This window comes from Anomaloglossus baeobatrachus, chromosome 12 (genome assembly GCF_048569485.1).
Source record: "Anomaloglossus baeobatrachus isolate aAnoBae1 chromosome 12, aAnoBae1.hap1, whole genome shotgun sequence".
Classification (NCBI taxonomy): Eukaryota; Metazoa; Chordata; class Amphibia; order Anura; family Aromobatidae; genus Anomaloglossus; species Anomaloglossus baeobatrachus.
This window is the reverse complement of record NC_134364.1, coordinates 88,046,339-88,064,070: the sequence shown is the minus strand read 5'-3', so window position 1 is coordinate 88,064,070 and position 17,732 is coordinate 88,046,339. Positions and strand designations below refer to the sequence as shown.

General features: G+C 49.0%; 3 protein-coding genes across 4 annotated transcripts; 2 read left to right on the top strand and 1 right to left on the bottom strand.

Moving 5' to 3' along the window:
• The first annotated feature begins 1 nt into the window (after position 1).
• Positions 2 to 5,707, top strand: POLR3C (RNA polymerase III subunit C). 2 transcript variants are annotated; one of them, XM_075330077.1, is made up of 15 exons: positions 2 to 103; positions 320 to 466; positions 1,040 to 1,295; positions 1,411 to 1,602; positions 1,679 to 1,759; positions 1,834 to 1,931; positions 2,026 to 2,118; positions 2,263 to 2,343; positions 2,427 to 2,478; positions 2,571 to 2,631; positions 2,710 to 2,860; positions 4,695 to 4,796; positions 4,990 to 5,039; positions 5,150 to 5,299; positions 5,376 to 5,707. In XM_075330077.1, the coding sequence occupies exons 2-15, from the start codon at positions 320 to 322 to the stop codon at positions 5,458 to 5,460; spliced, it is 1,599 nt and encodes a 532-aa protein (XP_075186192.1). In that variant the 5' UTR covers positions 2 to 103; the 3' UTR covers positions 5,461 to 5,707. The 2 variants fall into 2 exon arrangements, with proteins under 2 accessions (XP_075186192.1, XP_075186191.1); XM_075330076.1 differs by having other exon boundaries at positions 1,679 to 1,764; positions 1,836 to 1,931.
• Positions 5,708 to 6,042: 335 nt separating this feature from the next.
• Positions 6,043 to 9,364, top strand: NUDT17 (nudix hydrolase 17). The gene is made up of 8 exons (XM_075330078.1): positions 6,043 to 6,261; positions 6,339 to 6,461; positions 7,162 to 7,345; positions 7,554 to 7,579; positions 7,815 to 7,907; positions 7,988 to 8,086; positions 8,157 to 8,293; positions 8,368 to 9,364. Exons 1-8 carry the CDS (start codon positions 6,187 to 6,189, stop codon positions 8,531 to 8,533), a joined length of 903 nt encoding a protein of 300 aa, XP_075186193.1. The 5' UTR covers positions 6,043 to 6,186; the 3' UTR covers positions 8,534 to 9,364.
• Positions 8,612 to 15,374, bottom strand: PIAS3 (protein inhibitor of activated STAT 3). The gene is given in 15 exon segments (XM_075329707.1): positions 8,612 to 9,812; positions 11,065 to 11,105; positions 11,308 to 11,441; positions 11,538 to 11,703; positions 11,783 to 11,919; positions 12,016 to 12,176; positions 12,254 to 12,327; positions 12,403 to 12,508; positions 12,581 to 12,715; positions 12,798 to 12,888; positions 12,990 to 13,040; positions 13,129 to 13,213; positions 13,737 to 14,166; positions 14,168 to 14,185; positions 15,330 to 15,374. Coding segments are annotated over 15 exon segments (1,935 nt in total). The 3' UTR covers positions 8,612 to 9,551.
• Positions 15,375 to 17,732: the final 2,358 nt, after the last annotated feature.

Genomic DNA, 17,732 nt, shown 5'->3' with positions numbered 1-17,732 from the left:
CTGAGCCTCCTGCCGCCGCGGGGCCGCTCTAGCCATGTAAACAAACTTTATTAGCAGCTCGCATTCCTGACATTCGTCTGCTGCTGAGCCTGGGACTGCTGAGGTGAGAGGCTGTGGTGGGGGAACTTCAAGTCTCAGAAGATGGTGCACAATCTGTGATACCACAACTCCCAGCATGGCTGCCAGGGCTCTGGCATTGTGGGGGGTTTGCAGCAATTGCTGGTGGACTACAACTCCCAGCAGCCTGTAATTTGTGGTTTCACAGTAGTTGTAGGTCCTGTGCTAAATTTATCCCCATCCTCCCCATCCTCTCCTGCAGATGACGGCGGTGGAGCTGCGGCTTAGCTCGCTGCTGCTGCGGGAGCATTACGGGGAGATCGTGGAGCGCGTGGGCACCTTCCTGATCCGCACAGGCGCTCAGCCACTAAGAGTCATCGTCTCCGAAACCGGAACCTCCACCGATCAGGTACCGCTGCTACCCATCACAGCTGGAGGTTCATTACAGTAACATCCATCACCATACTGTCAGTGAGGCTGGATCCCACTGCGATCACCATCCGGGTCCATCTCATGAAATGGGTATTAATGCCTGTACGGGCGCCGTCTTGCCCAGTGTCCCTTTGAGAATTGGGTATTAGTCCCTTTCCGGGCGCCGTCTTGCCCAGGGTCTTTTTGAGAATTGGGTATTAGTCCCTTTCCGGGCGCCATCTTGCCCAGTGTCCCTTTGAGAATTGGGTATTAGTCCCTGTCCAGGCGCCATCTTGCCCAGTGTCCCTTTGAGAATTGGGTATTAGTCCCTGTCCAGGCGCCATCTTGCTCAGTGTCCCTTTGAGAATTGGGTGTTAGTCCCTGTCCAGGCGCCATCTTGCTCAGTGTCCCTTTGAGAATTGGGTGTTAGTCCCTGTCCGGGCGCCATCTTGCTCAGTGTCCCTTTGAGAATTGGGTGTTAGTCCCTGTCTGGGCGCCATCTTTCCCTGTGTCCTTTTCAGAATTAAGTATTAGTCCCTTTCCAGCCATCTTGACCTCTGTCCCCTGACAGGTGAAGAAGGCTCTCTGCGTCCTCCTGCAACATGGCCTGGTGACATACCAGATGCACAAGCGCGGCTTCGTTGAGTATTGCACCCAGTGTGACCGCTGCCTGCGCATCCTCCGCTTTCCCCGCTACATCTACACTGCCAAGACCCTTTATGGAGATGCGGGTGAGCTGATTGTGGAGGAGCTGCTGCTGAACGGGAAGATGACGCTGAGTGCCGCCGTGAGGAAAGTCGCTGACCGACTGACCGAATCAATGGAAGGTGAGTGGCTCAGTTCGGTATAACCTCATTGCTCTGCTTGGGAGCTGCATACTGGTTTCTCCATTACTGACGGCCTTTACTTCTCATGTCTGAGGCTTTGTTACACTGTTTACAGACGGGAAGAGCATGGAGTACGGCGAGGTGATGGCTACCTTCAGTCAGCTGGCAGACACCCACTTCGTGCAGCGTTGCCCAGGCCTTTCAGATACGGGGGATACACCCAGCACAGAGGGACGGCGACCCCCGGCACCCACACTGGTCATCAATGAGAAGGAAATGTTCACCATACCCAAAGTCACCCTGATTGGTGAGGAGGCTCTGTGCCATACGGTGCAACAGGCGGGCATCAGTGCCTACATTCATTGGTTTCATGTCCTCTGCAGGGAGAGGTAAGCGCCGGAGGTCATCCGATGATGACGAGGGGGCGACACAGAGCAAGAGGCCGAAGAGAGACCCAGTGGTGGTGGAGGTGAGTGCTGGGCAGTGCGCTATGCCACTTCGGCCATTTTGTCTGCAGTCACGTGACTGTCTCTTCCTTAGGACGATGCCATCTACTGGCAGATCAACATGGATCGCTTCCACCAGCACTTCAGAGACCAGGCCATCATCAGCGCCGTGTCCAACAAGATGGACCAGGTAGGAGGAACCTGGCACATAACATACAGCCTGCAGGGGGTGCCGTCACACCCCATTAATGTCCCCAATAGTGACTGGTCGTTTTGTATTCCAGACCAGCAGTGAGATTGTCCGGACCATGCTGAGAATGAGCGAGATCACCACCTCCTCCAACGCCCCCTACACCCAGCCGCTCTCCTCCAATGAGGTGACCCCATGGCTCTGCCCCCTGCACCAGTGTTACATCATATCTTTGAGTCCATAGATTTAAGGGATTCGGTCTCCTGCTTACTTACAGGAAGCTGTGAGGTGGAAATCCCCTTAAAGAACTTCGTGATTTTTTTTCTTCTAGATTTTCCGATCTTTACCCACCGGATATAATATTTCCAAGCAGGTTTTGGACCAGTACCTGACGCTGCTGTCAGACGACCCGGTAACATCCCTGTCCTCTTACCACATGGCGCTGCGGTCACCGTTTTCTGCCTCTCAGTAATTCCGTTCTCTGGTTGATTTCAGTTGCCGTTCGTGGGGCGGTCAGGGGACAGCGGTGGAGGAACGTTCGTCATCAGTATCCTTACCTGAGGGGGGTTTTTTTTGTTTTCTGCACCACCCGATAATTTTTCTTTTCCCTGTGTTTTGTTACTGACTTAACGCCATAAGACTTACACAAAGCCATCGCCTCCCTGGCCACCTCCAACCTGGAGTCCATCGTTCAGGAACGGTGAGAAATCAGGAGGCGCACAAACGTCATATCATTATACATATATCTCTATTTACGTTCCGCCCCCTTCCCCATCAGGTTCGGCTCTCGCTGCGCCCGGATTTTCCGACTCCTCCTACGTAAGAGGCACTTGGAGCAGAAACAAGTGGAGGACTTTGCCATGATCCCAGCAAAGGAGGCGAAAGACATGTTATACAAGATGTTATCAGTCAACCTGGTCACTCTACAGGTCAGGGATGGCCACCCGTCCATAGTGGGCAGTATTACAGTAGTTATAGCCTTCTACATAGGAGCAGTATTATAGCAGTTATATTCTTGTACATAGGGAGCAGTATTATAGTAGTTATATTCTTGTACATAGGAGCAGTATTATAGTAGTTATATTCTTGTACATAGGGGCAGTATTATAGTAGCTATATTCTTGTACATAGAGGGCAGTATTATAGTAGTTATATTCTTGTACATAGGAGGCAGTATTATAGTAGTTATATTCTTGTACATAGGAGGCAGTATTATAGTAGTTATATTCTTGTACATAGGGGCAGTATTATAGTAGCTATATTCTTGTACATAGAGGGCAGTATTATAGTAGTTATATTCTTGTACATAGGACAGTATTATAGTAGTTATATTCTTGTACATAGGAGGCAGTATTATAGTAGTTATATTCTTGTACATAGGAGGCAGTATTATAGTAGTTATATTCTTATACATAGGGGGCAGTATTATAGTAGTTATATTCTTATACATAGGGGCAGTATTATAATAGTTATATTCTTGTACATAGGGGGTAGTATTATAGCAGTTATATTCTTGTACATAGGACAGTATTATAATAGTTATATTCTTGTACATAGGGGCAGTATTATAGTATTTAGGGGGGCAGTATTATAGTAGTTATATTCTTGTACATAGGAGCAGTATTATAGTAGTTATATTCTTGTACATGGGGCAGTATTATAGTAGTTATATTCTTGTACATGGGGCAGTATTATAGTAGTTATATTCTTGTACATGGGGCAGTATTATAGTAGTTATATTCTTGTACATAGGAGCAGTATTATAGTAGTTATATTCTTGTACATGGGGCAGTATTATAGCAGTTATATTCTTGTACATGCGGCAGTATTATAGCAGTTATATTCTTGCACATAGGGGACAGTATTATAGCAGTTATATTCTTGTACATAGGACGGTATTATAGTAGCTATATTCTTGTACATAGAAGGCAGTATTTTATAATATACACATTTATTATTCTTTATATATGAAAATCAGATGAACAGTGGGGTCTTCTGGGTTGTTGATGGGTTTGGAGTACGAGGTGATCTCTAGTCATTGTACTCTTCAGTTTGTTCTTCGTCAGTTCCTCCTGACGACGTTCAGGACTCTTCTCATGTACTCCACATCATTGTAGAGCCTTATCACCTCCCTCTCTTGTTCCCGCTGTCTTTCATTTTGGTGGGAACGCGTCGATTTATAACGGACAGTGTCCACTTTATATTTAGCCTTTGGTCTGTGGAGGAAAGATACAGTGAAAAGGGGCAATGCCATGTGTAAGACAAGCCCACTCAAGGGAGCGGCCGAATAAATTACTAATCAGATTATGAGAAGCATCATCACCCAAAAATGGGATTTCTCGCTCTCCTATAAATCGTCCGTCTCTTAATCGCTCTTTTTGATCTCACGGATCTTGTAATAATCCTGGGTCTTGTAATAATCCTCCCTCCATTCGCCACCTCGGGGGCGGGTCTAGGAGCCACCTCCATATCCCGCCTTTCACTTAAATTCGCTAGTTTCAGCCTGTGTCTAGATGCAGCAGCCAACTGTAAGCAATGCGGTTCTCTATATAACGGTGCAGCCTAGAATGTTGGGTCTTTATGACAAGACCACTTGTGCCAAGACAACTTCTTAAAGGGCCGGTAACAGTCTTATGTCCATGTTGTATACACTATAATGCAAAATACAGGTTGGCTCAATAATGGTTTTCAGGGGACTTTACAAATTTTGGATCTTTTGTGACTTCCCATTTTCTTTCGTAATTTTTTTTTTTTCCTGTATAGGAAATACCAAAAACTCCCGATCACGCTCCTTCCAGAACCTTTTACTTGTACGCAGTGAATCCTCTCTCCTCCGCTAGGATGCTACTGCAGAGATGTTACAAGGTAAAGACCACCCCCAGTATCGGCACAAAAGCCGCCACCCTGGTGTTGTTTACATAGGTGCAGTTCATCCTTTACCCAGTAGGTGGTGACAGTATACAATCCAGCTTTGTCTATAACGCCACTTACAGGATGGGGTGGAACTGTGCCTGATTTTTGAATTTTATCCACTATTATTTCTCTCTTCTCCCCTCAGACCGTGGCTAATCTTATCGATAGGCGACAGTACGAGACCAAGGAAAATAAGTATGAATTTTTGCAGCATGTTATAAAATGCTGCCTACCAAAGGTCCATTTTTTTATTTTTTTGCCCTCTACTGAGGAAAATGTGTAACTGCGATATTCCCACTATGCAGGAGGCTGCTGGAGAAATCCCAGAGGGTTGAGGCCATCATTGCCTCTATGCAGGCCACCGGGGCGGAGGAGTCTCAGCTGCAGGAAATCGAGGAGATGATCACCACTCCGGAGCGGCAGCAGCTTGACAACCTGAAGCGGAACGTGAACAAGTGAGTGGAGGGGGAGCTGTGGCGCCTGCCTGAGGACGTCCGGGTATTGTTATGACTTTTCCCTTTTGGCCTGCAGACTGGACGCTAGCGAGATCCAGGTTGATGACACCATCTTCATTCTGGAGTCTTATATCAATAGCACAATGGCCAAGATCTCATGATACAGAGAACCCACCCTTTGGATCTACCAAGTGTCACCTCACCGGTGTTGACCCTTGTATAGGTCATTACGGCAGCCATATTGGTTGTCATGTGACCAGACTGAATGCAGAACATTGCATCCATAATGCTCTTTAGATGTGGCCTTCGAGGGACATCACTCGATCACAATATGGGGTCACCAGCACCGGGCGGTGTCCATCACATTCACAATAATTGTATGAAATCAATAAATCTTTTGTAACAAATCTTTGTGTGTTGTCCACCGTCATTTTATGAAGAAAATTCTCCATTTTGCAGCCGAGAGGCGGAGCCTGAGCGCTCTGCATCGCCCATAGCATACAGAGTCCAGTTCGCATTTTTCCCATGAAGATTACAGTATGAACTCAACTCTGATTGGCTGCTGTGACCAAGAAGACCACACACCCTGTGAGCAACATGGCCACAGTGAATAATGTAAAAAGAAAGCGATAAGAGCTGAGCCATGTATCCCAGTCTTAGAAATATTTTTTTTTTTGCTGTAAGTTCCTATGTTTCGCCACCGGAGGGAGCCCTCACACTTTTTCTTTGCCTCCTTGCTGAGGATTCTGGGAGGTGACTACTTCCTGTTCCATGCTACATCAGTGCGAGCTTCAGGTCTGAGCTGTGATACATGCCCAGGATATGAGCCGGTCTGCTGCTTGCAGCCGACACTGGGATTTATGGTGACATCTTGCTGATAATCCAACATGGAGTCTGCGAAACGCATCCTGGTTTATCTAAAGACAGAGACGTCTCTGCTGCAGTGTGCAAAGTTTGTGCAGGTAATTGGCGGCAGCGCTGCAGTGGTGGCACCATGATATTGGTAGCACCGTGATCTGAATCTAGGGGTATTTTTCAGGGTGTCACTGGACACTTCTCCCCTGGCAGTCAGGACCGGGCAACTGTGAACTGCGGCCTGGATCACAATCGACTCATCATCTCAGATCAGCCGTTCAGTGGCTCCAGGAAGGCGAACCTGCAGGTGCGTGAGCGAGTATGGTGAAAGGGGTGACATACTGAGTGGAGTTTGTCTTGTCTCCTCCAGAGGCTGTCTCCCCCAGAGGCCACATTTCCCACAATTACTAGTATCTCCCTAGAGGCCACGTTTCTCAGTGAGTCTTGTGTCTCTCCAGCTTGACTCATGTTTCCTACTGTAGTATTACCCCAGAGGTTGTTTCCCACAGTGACTCATCTCTAAAAGCTGCGTTTCCCACAGTGACACAAATCTCCCTCAGAGGCCATGTTTTCCACATAGATTTGCGTTTCCCACAGTGGCCACGGTTTCCACAGTGACTGTCTCCCCCAGAGGCCATGTTTCACACAGTGATTTGTTTCTTCCAGAGACCACATTTCCAACTCTTAATTCTGTGAGCAAAATACACTCCTATGCCTCTGAAACCCCAAATGAATAAGATTTGTTACGAGCGCTCGGGAAATCAATACAGCACACACTTAGTATGGTGTACTCAAAGAATTCGCCTTCATTAGCACGTGACCAGTTTATATAGGTTCACAAACGATAAGTCACCTCTGCACTATGCACCAATAAAAGCTGTAGAGGTGTGTATAGGAACTTCCCCACCCATCAGTGTTCGCTGAACCCCCACAACATAACTCGTTACAAGACAAGATGGACACAATGAGAACAAAATGGATTCTGTTCTCTCACATCTCTCTCCCAGAGGCCATCCTTCTGTCCAATGAAGAATCTGACTGCAGAGCAAGCTGCTTCCCTCCCTGAGGAGATGAAGAGCCGTGGGGTGGATGTGGGGGTCGCCATATTGGTGCAGTCCGTCAATAAAAGGGTTCTTCTCACAAGACGCACCAAGGAGCTGCGCATCTTCCCAAACGTCTGGGTGCCGCCAGGTCTGTACTGCCAGGTCTGTACCAACACTTAAAGGGAGTTGGCAAAGTCCTGTCTCGTGAAGTAATGAAAATGTAGTTACTTTGTCCTGAAGCTTTATCCCATAACGCAATGGTCTGTGCAGACCTTAAGAAATTACTTAAAAACATTCTAAATCATACTCTAGTCACAGCCAAAGTTGCATTCATACATCTCTTGTCCTTTTTACAGGCGGTCACATGGAGGACGGAGAACAGGTAAGTCACACTACTTAATGAGGATGGTCTTCCCACCAATCAGATCTTACATTAGGGGGATGGTCTTCCTACCAATCAGATCTTACCTCATGGGGATGGTCTTCCCACCAATCAGATCTTACCTCATGGGGATGGTCTTCCTACCAATCAGATCTGCCCACCTGGGAGAAGGCAGTCATGTTTATTACAGGATTAGTGTTGATCAGTGATGGGTGGATCTTCTACTCTATAACAGCTCCATGAGGCAGGACTGCGAGAACTTCAGGAGGAGACTGGTTTAAACCTACAAGGGGCCAACCTTCCATGGAGCATTCTGGGATTGTGGGAGGTAAATATTCAGCCTAGAAATTATGGCCGTCTACTGGAACACCCAGCAAGGAGGATGCCTTGCCTTTTTTTCTTTTGTAGTCTGCGTTTCCCCCACTCCTGAGCCGTGGACTGCCCCAGCGCCATCATATTGTTGCCTACCTGCTGGTGTCGTCTAATGAAACCCACTACGAGCTACAGGTAGGTGGTCATATTTTCAAAATAATAGAAATGTCTGGGCGCCGGACATCCTGACTTCCTGTATTTACAGGAGAAGCTCCGCCCAGACGAGCAGGAAGTGAGCGCATGCGCATGGATAGATCCGGATATCGCTGAGCGAATCGTGGCCGCTGAAGAAGGTGTAAAGGATTCTGGGAAGAAAAGTCCCGGAATGCAGACCTCTATACAGTAAGAGTAGAGTGATTTAGAGGTACAGCCATGTTCTGCATGTTCTCTACCTTACGACGTTTCTGTTTTTCTAGGATTACAGAAGTGCACGGGCGAGCGCTGATGCAGAAGGATCACGCTGTGTCCACGCTTCTGAATACAGCACCTATAGACGGTGAAGATACAGAACGCGTCAGCACCGGCACAAAGTACGCCTTGGGGTTGTGGTTGGAGACCCTGCGGCGAGAGGAAGTCACCTAACATCTCCTACCATTGCTCAGCAGAGTCTATGGTGTTAGCACAGCTCCCCCAGAGGCCCCTGCACACATTACAGTACACCCATTGAATAAATAAAAGGGTTTATTCCCACTTAAAAAAAAAATCATTGTTTTCCTTTTTTTTTCGATGGAAGAAATGCCCGTCCAGCTGAGACTACGAAGAAAAGACTAAGTACAGATACATCGTATTCTTAAATACATAAATACACTGGCGGCGGGTATTAAGTTAACCCTTCAGCGCCAGGAAGGAGCTCTGGAATGGAGGTGGCTCTCGATTCCTTGCTGTGAATGGCAAACGATCCTCATTGTGAGCAGGGCAATCCTTAGAGTGTGTATACATAAAAAAAACTGAAAATATAAAACATCTATTGGCATTATTCTCCTGACATTTCAATCAGACAATAAAATAGATACACAGAGTAGTGTGGGCGTAGAAAAATCCTGAAATATGCTTCATATTCTCTCTGAAATAAGAATCCTAGATCAGAAGGAAAAAAAAGTGCAGTACAGTCTCCTGCCTATAGAGGGCGAACTACATTGCTCTCTACACCACCTACAGGCTGCATATGGTACTGCAAGCAAAGTTTCTCTATGGCAGGTGATTGAGGAATAATGTAACTCTTACAAAACTTATTTGATGGATTTTTTGATAATTTCCGTCAATGTTTCCTCACTGAAGATATGCGATATAAAGTAATGATCACAGGGGGCAATGACGATTCTACATCTCCCCTCACTCATCCCATTGTCAGATAGTACTCCTTTTGGCTTCAAGGGGCTGATAACAGGGAGAAAGTATATTGCTTTATATGAAACCCCATAAAAAAATGGAACAATCTGATATATAAACCTGATTGTGACATTATTGTTGTAATACTAAAAATCATTGTTTAAAAAGAAAAAAAAAATCCCTGTTGTCTCTGTACATTCTTGCTGTCCGTGTACCACCACAGCTTTTAATGCTATTTTTTTTCTTGAAATGGCGCTCCTTATAGTGGCACTCAGTCCAATGATATAATGTCTGGTCTGCACCCCGGTAAGGACGGTGTGGAAGTTTGGGATCCGCCGTGTCCATGGCTTTCTCGTAAAGAGCTGGTGGATACTATGCTGCTGATCCGGCTGGCGGCGTTGCTCGGGCCGTGAGATCCAGCAATGGCCTGGGTAAGGGGGCTCATGTAACGTGAAGTGGGAGCCCGATACTGGAAAAAGTGGCTGAGAGAGTCCTGTTCATCCAATGAGGTGATGACGGATGGACTGTAATGCTGAGGAAACAAAAAGGAACACTATACAGTGGACAGCACTTAAAGGAACAGTATGCTGTGGACGACACCCAATTAAAACAACTAGAACCGAAAATAGATGTATTCTACTTTTCCCATAGAGTCTAAAAGAAGCAGCTATGTCTGGCCACCCCTATGAAGATTCCTTACCCGAACACCCCTTTAAGGAACACCTATCACTAGGTCAAATATCAGTTTTTTCCTCATATTTTATTCCCCCTACTCCCCTGAATGTTAAATGTTTTTCTTTTAAATCCGCCACACGGTTTGAGAGATAAGAGCCATTTTATTTTGTTCTATTTTTTTTTTGTCTTTACAAAGTGGGCATGGCTCACAGGCCTAAAGACACGCCCAGAAGATCCTACGAGCCACACCTTTTTAAAGACTATGAACATTAGCACCAAATAAAAAAAGCCCGTATATCTGAAATCGTATGACGGATTTTCGAAAAACAGAAACCAGAATACTCAGGGAAGTAGAGGGAACAAGAACTGGACACATTTGACTTAGTGACAGGTACTCTTAAGACAGTGGCTCACTATTAGGCCCTGTGCGCACTAGAAAATGGAATTTTCTTAAGTAAATTCCGCACCCTCTGAAAGATTACCGCACCTGCGGCAAAAGAACGCAGCAAACCGCACCCGAAAACCGCATGCGGTATTACTGCGATTTTTCCACGGGTTGGTACCTGTGTCGTTATGTCTTCAATGCAATAAAGCACATTGAAAAAAAAAATATTATATACATACATAATTTTATATATACATGTGTGTGTGTGTTGTCATTTCCTTCTTCTGAGATTGACAGATAATGGATAGATAGAGGGATGGATAGATGGATAATGCATAGATAGAGGGAACCTGTAGGGAAAAAACAGTGTGCGCACAGCATTTTTTTTTTACCATAGGTTTTGCTGGGGAAGGACTGCAGCAAGGTTATGAACATTTTCTGCAGCAAAACCGCAGTGTGCGCAAAGAGCCTTCTGGTGTTACTCTCACTTCTGTTCTACAGAAGGACAGCTCCCCTTTAACCAATCACATATGTTTGTTTACTCATTTGTCACACGATTAGATCAGAAGTGACACATGACCATTAGATGACGATATTGTGGGAAAGATTTTGGTCAGGGAAGCCAAACAGGGTAAAGATCATTGCCCGAAAGAATCCAGAAGCACCTCAGATAAGGCTTCATAACAAGATCCCTATGACAGATCTTGGAGTGTTTTTTACTCACCTGATTTTCTGTTGTCTGAAGGAAAGAGAAGATATCGAGACCTGGGGAAAAAATGACGGGACACCGTGATATATCAGATGCTCGCCTGGACCATACTGCTTATCTATCACTAGATGGTAGCCCCAACCTTAAAGAATAAAGAAGCACTTCAGACCAAACCTAATTGCTGGACCAGATGAGGGCACCCCTTAGTACATTATCAGAGTAGATCAGACACTGGGAGAAGGAGAACCTGACATTTACCCTGAAGGTCACTTGGAACCGGGAACGTCCGGTGGTAGTCGGGTAGAGAAAGGCTGGACAGGTAATCGCCACCAATCGTCGTCAGCGGGGGGCTTCTCAGAACAGACGAGGTTTGATGGTCCATGCTGATCACTCTGAAATAATAATAATAATAAAAAATAATGTAAGGGTATGACTCCACCTGCAGAAGGAAAGAAGGACAATCTGAGCCGAATGGCTACAGCTCCTACCCTTTGGATCCAATAGAGGGCATAGCAGCTGAGGTGATGGGGCACGGCCTCTTGGGTGCTGGCTCGTCCTCATCGGAGGAGCTGTCCAGGGTCAGGTCGATCACCTCCACCTTCTTCTTGGTCTCTGTGTTGTGCTTCAGGTCGGAGCTTAGATTATAGATCGTTCCTGCTGGAATACAAGAGAGGTGAAAACGAAGGACAGCACCTGAGATGTGACCAGTCAGAAACACACAACCATCTCTTACCTTCAATCCCACCGTACGATGTGGACTGCAGCATGTCCTGCTTCTCCTTTTTGGGTTTCATTGGGCACCAAGACCCATCCTCCATGAACTGAATCTCGTCGCAGTCCGTGCAGGAGTTCAGGATGTCCATGAAGAGACTGAAACCGGCAGAAAGCAAATCAGTTGCGATACTAAAAGCCGCCACTAGGGGGCCCTACCTGAACCAGCACTGACTGGATCAGTCTTAGACTCACCCGTCTATGATGAGCATATCGTACGGCGCCTTCTTGTCACACACAGGACATGTCCATGTTGGTTTCTTCTCGTTCATTTGCAGGTAGAGGGCGGCATCGAAGCATTGGAGGTGGGTGCAGGTGATGGCCCTGCAAGGCACTGTCAGCCGCATCTTCCCCAGCTACAGAGAGAAGAGTTAATGATGGGTGTGGTTTAATTAAAGGGGAGTCCATATTTAAATAGGATTTTAGCCCTCACCGGACACATGAGGGACACCCGCAGGCTGGTGGTGGCGATCTCACTGTCTGGGTCTGCTGTCAGCTTCTCTTTTACTAAAAAGTAAATATGGTGTAAGTAACCAAATCAGAAGGGACATATTACAGGTCAGAGGTCGGCAAAAGACTCACTGAGCGCTCTGGAATGGTCAGGGTTGCGGATGCCTTTGGCGCGCAGTTTCTGCAGCAGGGTGACAGATGTCAGCTGTTTCACCAGATACACCGACAGGGAGTAATTCTGGAAGACACAGAGCGTCAGCAAGGTTGTGCCCCGTGACATTCACCCCCCTCTGCACCAGACAACACTTACTCTGCCAAACTCCGACGACCAGTTCACGACAATGTTGTTGGCGACAGTGGAGGACAGCCGGATGAGCGGAGAGATGTTGATGGGTCGGCTCGGCCTTTTAGCCTCCGCTCCGTTCTTGGTGGGAGGTAAATAGCCCTGGAGGAAGGAAACAAGAAGACATATGCTTGCGGTCAGTGGATGGAAACCTAAATGACACCCCAGGAGCAGATTTACTTACCGGCAGCGGGCACAGCTTCCCGTTCACCTTTACAAACAGGTTGGGAGGGAAATAATCCTCCTGAGGACAGCTGGTCTCACACAGACAGAACCTGGGGAGAGACGTCACATTATAACACGGGCTTCAGAAGTCAATGGGGAAAGGTGCCATGCGAGGTGGCCAGTCCACTCACAGCGGGGGACAAGTACTGACCTTAGCTGGACCTGCACTGTGTAATCGCACTTGGCACCGGGCAGGATTTCTCTGAAATAAGAGGAAAAAAATCACAATGACAAAATGGCCATCAGGGAACACTTGGAGTTGTGGTTTAAAATGGGACGTCACCACTCACCTGGAAGTTAGGATTTGGTGGACTTGTTGTGGCGTCAGTGCAAAGCTAAAGTGGGCCTCTTCGAACCGCTGACTGTTTGTGGAAGCTGGAGGGAAAGAAGAGGGAAACTGTCAGCAAGTCGGAAGATAGCGGACATAGATAGCCATGATATCATGACCCTCTAAAGGAGACTCAGGATAAAAAAAAAAAAAGGTCAGGGACAACTAAAGATGGTGGAATGAAATCTGGTGTACCCACCTACATGCGACCTAGATCTAATCTTGTAGGACAGGTAGTTAGATGAACGTGCCCCTCTTGTAGGATTGCACAGATCAGGGGGAGTCAAATGAACGTGCCCCTCTTGTGGGATGGTATAGAACAAGAGGAGTCACATGAACATATCCCCTCTTATTGGATTATACAGATCAGGGGGCATGACATAAAAGTACCCCTCTTGTAGGATGGAACTGATCAGGGGGCGTCAGATGAACGTTGCCCCTCTTGCAGGATGGGTACAGATCAGGGGGTGTCAGATAAATGTGCCCCTTTTATAGGAAGATACAGATCCGGGACATCAGGTGACCATGCCTCCTCTTGTAAATTGAGTACAGATCAGGGGTGGCACTCACCCAGCGTGGTTGGTTTGATGAGTTCATCATACACGTCGTAGAATGGCAACCTCTTCATCTTCACGTCGGGGTGGACCGGGTGTATGGGGGGTGACAGGTGCTGAATGTCTGTCTCATGTTTGGGGCCGAGCATAGGAATGGGGGGCAGCACAGATGAGGGAAGCGCACTCGTCATGGCGCCGCTATCATATGCCAAGTGGCACACGGCTCCTTGGGTCATCGAGCCGGCATTGGGCAGTGCCCCAGTCTGCATGTGCAGCATGGTCAGGTCTGTGGCGCTGAGGACTTTGCGGGAGTATCTCCGGCGGTACAGCTCTTTGATCTTCATCAGGATAGTCGGGGGGCCGCCGGACTTCACCAGCTGCAGGACCTTGGAGAAGAGCTTGTGTTTCCTGCCGGCAAAACTGAGAACTTGCTGCTCGGAGACTCGCAAACCTCATCACCATGTGCTGGGGAGAAGCAGAGGAGGGGTTGTTACAACAAGATTATCAGTATATGGGACCACCAAGAACAGTGATGTACAAGCCATACACATAACCTGACTCACCAGGCCCACTGGGCACTGGGCTATCACCTGTTGTTATGGCAGGGTAAACCACAGACAGCTGTGTGTGGTCAATAGGATTATGACATCACACTTATAGCTCAACCCCTTACCAGTATGTCACCAAACTGAGCGATTGCTCTCATCTCTATCTCCCCAGCCCAGGTCCAGCAGGTGGGGGCGATGAGTTACAGGCACATGACAGTGTTAGTAATGGAAGATCCCCCTGTAACGACAGCTGTAGTAAAGGAGGATCCCCCTGTAACGACAGCTGTAGCAAAGGAGGATCCCCCTGTAACGACAGCTGTAGCAAAGGAGGATCCCCCTGTAACGACATCTGTAGTAAAGGAGGATCCCCCCTGTAACGACAGCTGTAGTAAAGGAAAATCCCCCCTGTAACGACAGCTGTAGTAAAGGAGGATCCCCCCTGTAACGACAGCTGTAGTAAAGGAGGATCCCCCCTGTAACGACAGCTGTAGTAAAGGAGGATCCCCCCTGTAACGACAGCTGTAGTAAAGGAGGATCCCCCCTGTAACGACAGCTGTAGTAATGCAGGGTCCCCTATAGTGACAGCGGTAGCAAAAGAGGATCCCCCTGTAATGACAGAAGTAGTAAAGGAGGATCCCCCCCGTAAAGACAGAGGTAGTTAAGGAGGTCCCCCTTGTAATGACAGCAGTAGTAATGGAGGGTCCTCTACCACCTCGGTGGGGACAGTAGTAAATTACCGTTGAGGCCGTAATATATAAGGATATATACCTCAGAAGGACGATACACATCACAGATTACTACAGGCCACATCTTCTCTAGGCCTCAGCTCCATCTCCAGCGTCCCACAGATCACTATTTATTGCGGTTTTCCCCGATCGGGTACCTTCAGTTCCGTGATCAATACTCGGTTGTGAAAGTATGGAGCTGGGACCGGGGAGAAATAGTCCACCCAGGAGAGTGGGAAAGTGGAGAGGCCACAGCTGAGAGACGGAGCTCAACTGCCATCACTACAGGACGGGAGCTATGACCCCAACAAACACAAGGGGAGCCCCCAATATTACCTCAAGATGGCAACCTGCCAAGATTGTGATGGGAAAGCCCGCCATGACTAAGCGCGAGGGGAGACCCTACAGCGACTAAGCGCGAGGGGAGACCCTACAGCGACTAAGCGCGAGGGGAGACACTACAGAGACTAAGCGCGAGGGGAGACCCTACAGAGACTAAGCGCGAGGGGAGACCCTACAGCGACTAAGCGCGAGGGGAGACCCTACAGCGACTAAGCGCGAAGGGAAACCCTACAGCGACTAAGCGCGAGGGGAGACCCTACAGCGACTAAGCGCGAGGGGAGACCCTACAGCGACTAAGCGCGAGGGGAGACCCTACAGCGACTAAGCGCGAGGGGAGACCCTACAGAGACTAAGCGCGAGGGGAGACCCTACAGAGACTAAGCGCGAGGGGAGACCCTACAGAGACTAAGCGCGAGGGGAGACCCTACAGCGACTAAGCGCGAGGGGAGACCCTACAGAGACTAAGCGCGAGGGGAGACCCTACAGCGACTAAGCGCGAAGGGAAACCCTACAGCGACTAAGCGCGAGGGGAGACCCTACAGCGACTAAGCGCGAGGGGAGACCCTACAGCGACTAAGCGCGAGGGGAGACCCTACAGAGACTAAGCGCGAGGGGAGACCCTACAGAGACTAAGCGCGAGGGGAGACCCTACAGAGACTAAGCGCGAGGGGAGACCCTACAGAGACTAAGCGCGAAGGGAAACCCTACAGCGACTAAGCGCGAGGGGAGACCCTACAGCGACTAAGCGCGAGGGGAGACCCTACAGCGACTAAGCGCGAGGGGAGACCCTACAGCGACTAAGCGCGAGGGGAGACCCTACAGAGACTAAGCGCGAGGGGAGACCCTACAGCGACTAAGCGCGAGGGGAGACCCTACAGCGACTAAGCGCGAGGGGAGACCCTACAGCGACTAAGCGCGAGGGGAGACCCTACAGCGACTAAGCGCGAGGGGAGACCCTACAGAGACTAAGCGCGAGGGGAGACCCTACAGCGACTAAGCGCGAAGGGAAACCCTACAGCGACTAAGCGCGAGGGGAGACCCTACAGCGACTAAGCGCGAGGGGAGACCCTACAGAGACTAAGCGCGAGGGGAGACCCTACAGAGACTAAGCGCGAGGGGAGACCCTACAGAGACTAAGCGCGAGGGGAGACCCTACAGAGACTAAGCGCGAGGGGAGACCCTACAGAGACTAAGCGCGAGGGGAGACCCTACAGAGACTAAGCGCGAGGGGAGACCCTACAGAGACTAAGCGCGAGGGGAGACCCTACAGAGACTAAGCGCGAGGGGAGACCCTACAGAGACTAAGCGCGAGGGGAGACCCTACAGAGACTAAGCGCGAGGGGAGACCCTACAGAGACTAAGCGCGAGGGGAGACCCTACAGAGACTAAGCGCGAGGGGAGACCCTACAGAGACTAAGCGTGAGGGGAGACCCTACAGAGACTAAGCGCGAGGGGAGACCCTATAGGAGACTCCACAGTTACTACTTCTATCCTGACCGAGGGGTCCTGCCGTTACATCATCATAACTGGGGGATCCTGCTTTCAGTACATTATTCCGTCCCCATAGCTACTATTTTGTGGAAAGGTCAGACAACACTACATTGTCATGGCAGTGAGACCCCTACCATCAGTATCTTGTGACGGAGGGTAATCAGCCATTACTACAACATTGCGACAGTGATTCCCGGCCATCATTACAATATCGTGACGGTGGGATAGGGCTGTACGTCTGCAGGTGACATGAGGACACGGACATGACATGTACCTGGCGGCCTCCAGAACGCCGCGTCAGCCCCGGACCACCATAAATCATTAACACCCTCCTGTATGCCACGTGTAGACATGGCACAACCCAAACACAGCTGGGCACCACCAACCCACCCGTGACCTTGTAAGACCGCCACAGTCACGTCAGGTCGTACCCGTGTAGCCCCCTAGTACTCTCCCCCTGCGCCCCCCCCCCCCAGGCTGCTCATCACACATTGTATCCAGCTCAGCTGATGTTTTGTTACATTGTATAAGTGTTAAGACAATGAAAATCACATGATACAATGTATCAGGAAATCCCCCCAGCGCCATCCACAGCCATGCAAACCATCGGGGGGAGGGCGCTGCAGCCAGGACAGGGTTAATCCACCCCCCAGGAGGGGTCTTTGTTATAAGCTGGAGCTCCACGGAAAGACCTGTCCCCAAAAAAGGGACTAAAACTATAAGAGTCTCCCCCCAGCCTCAGTGCAGGGGGCGAGGAGTGCAGCTCTGGAGGCGCAGCAGAGTTACAGGGGGCTTTGTACTTACCAGGGGCAGCAGCCGGCGGGGCGGGGGGTCGCCCCTGATGTAGAAGTGCAGTCCTGGCGGTGCCCCCCGATATATGAGACCCCAGAGACCGAACTAAGGGGG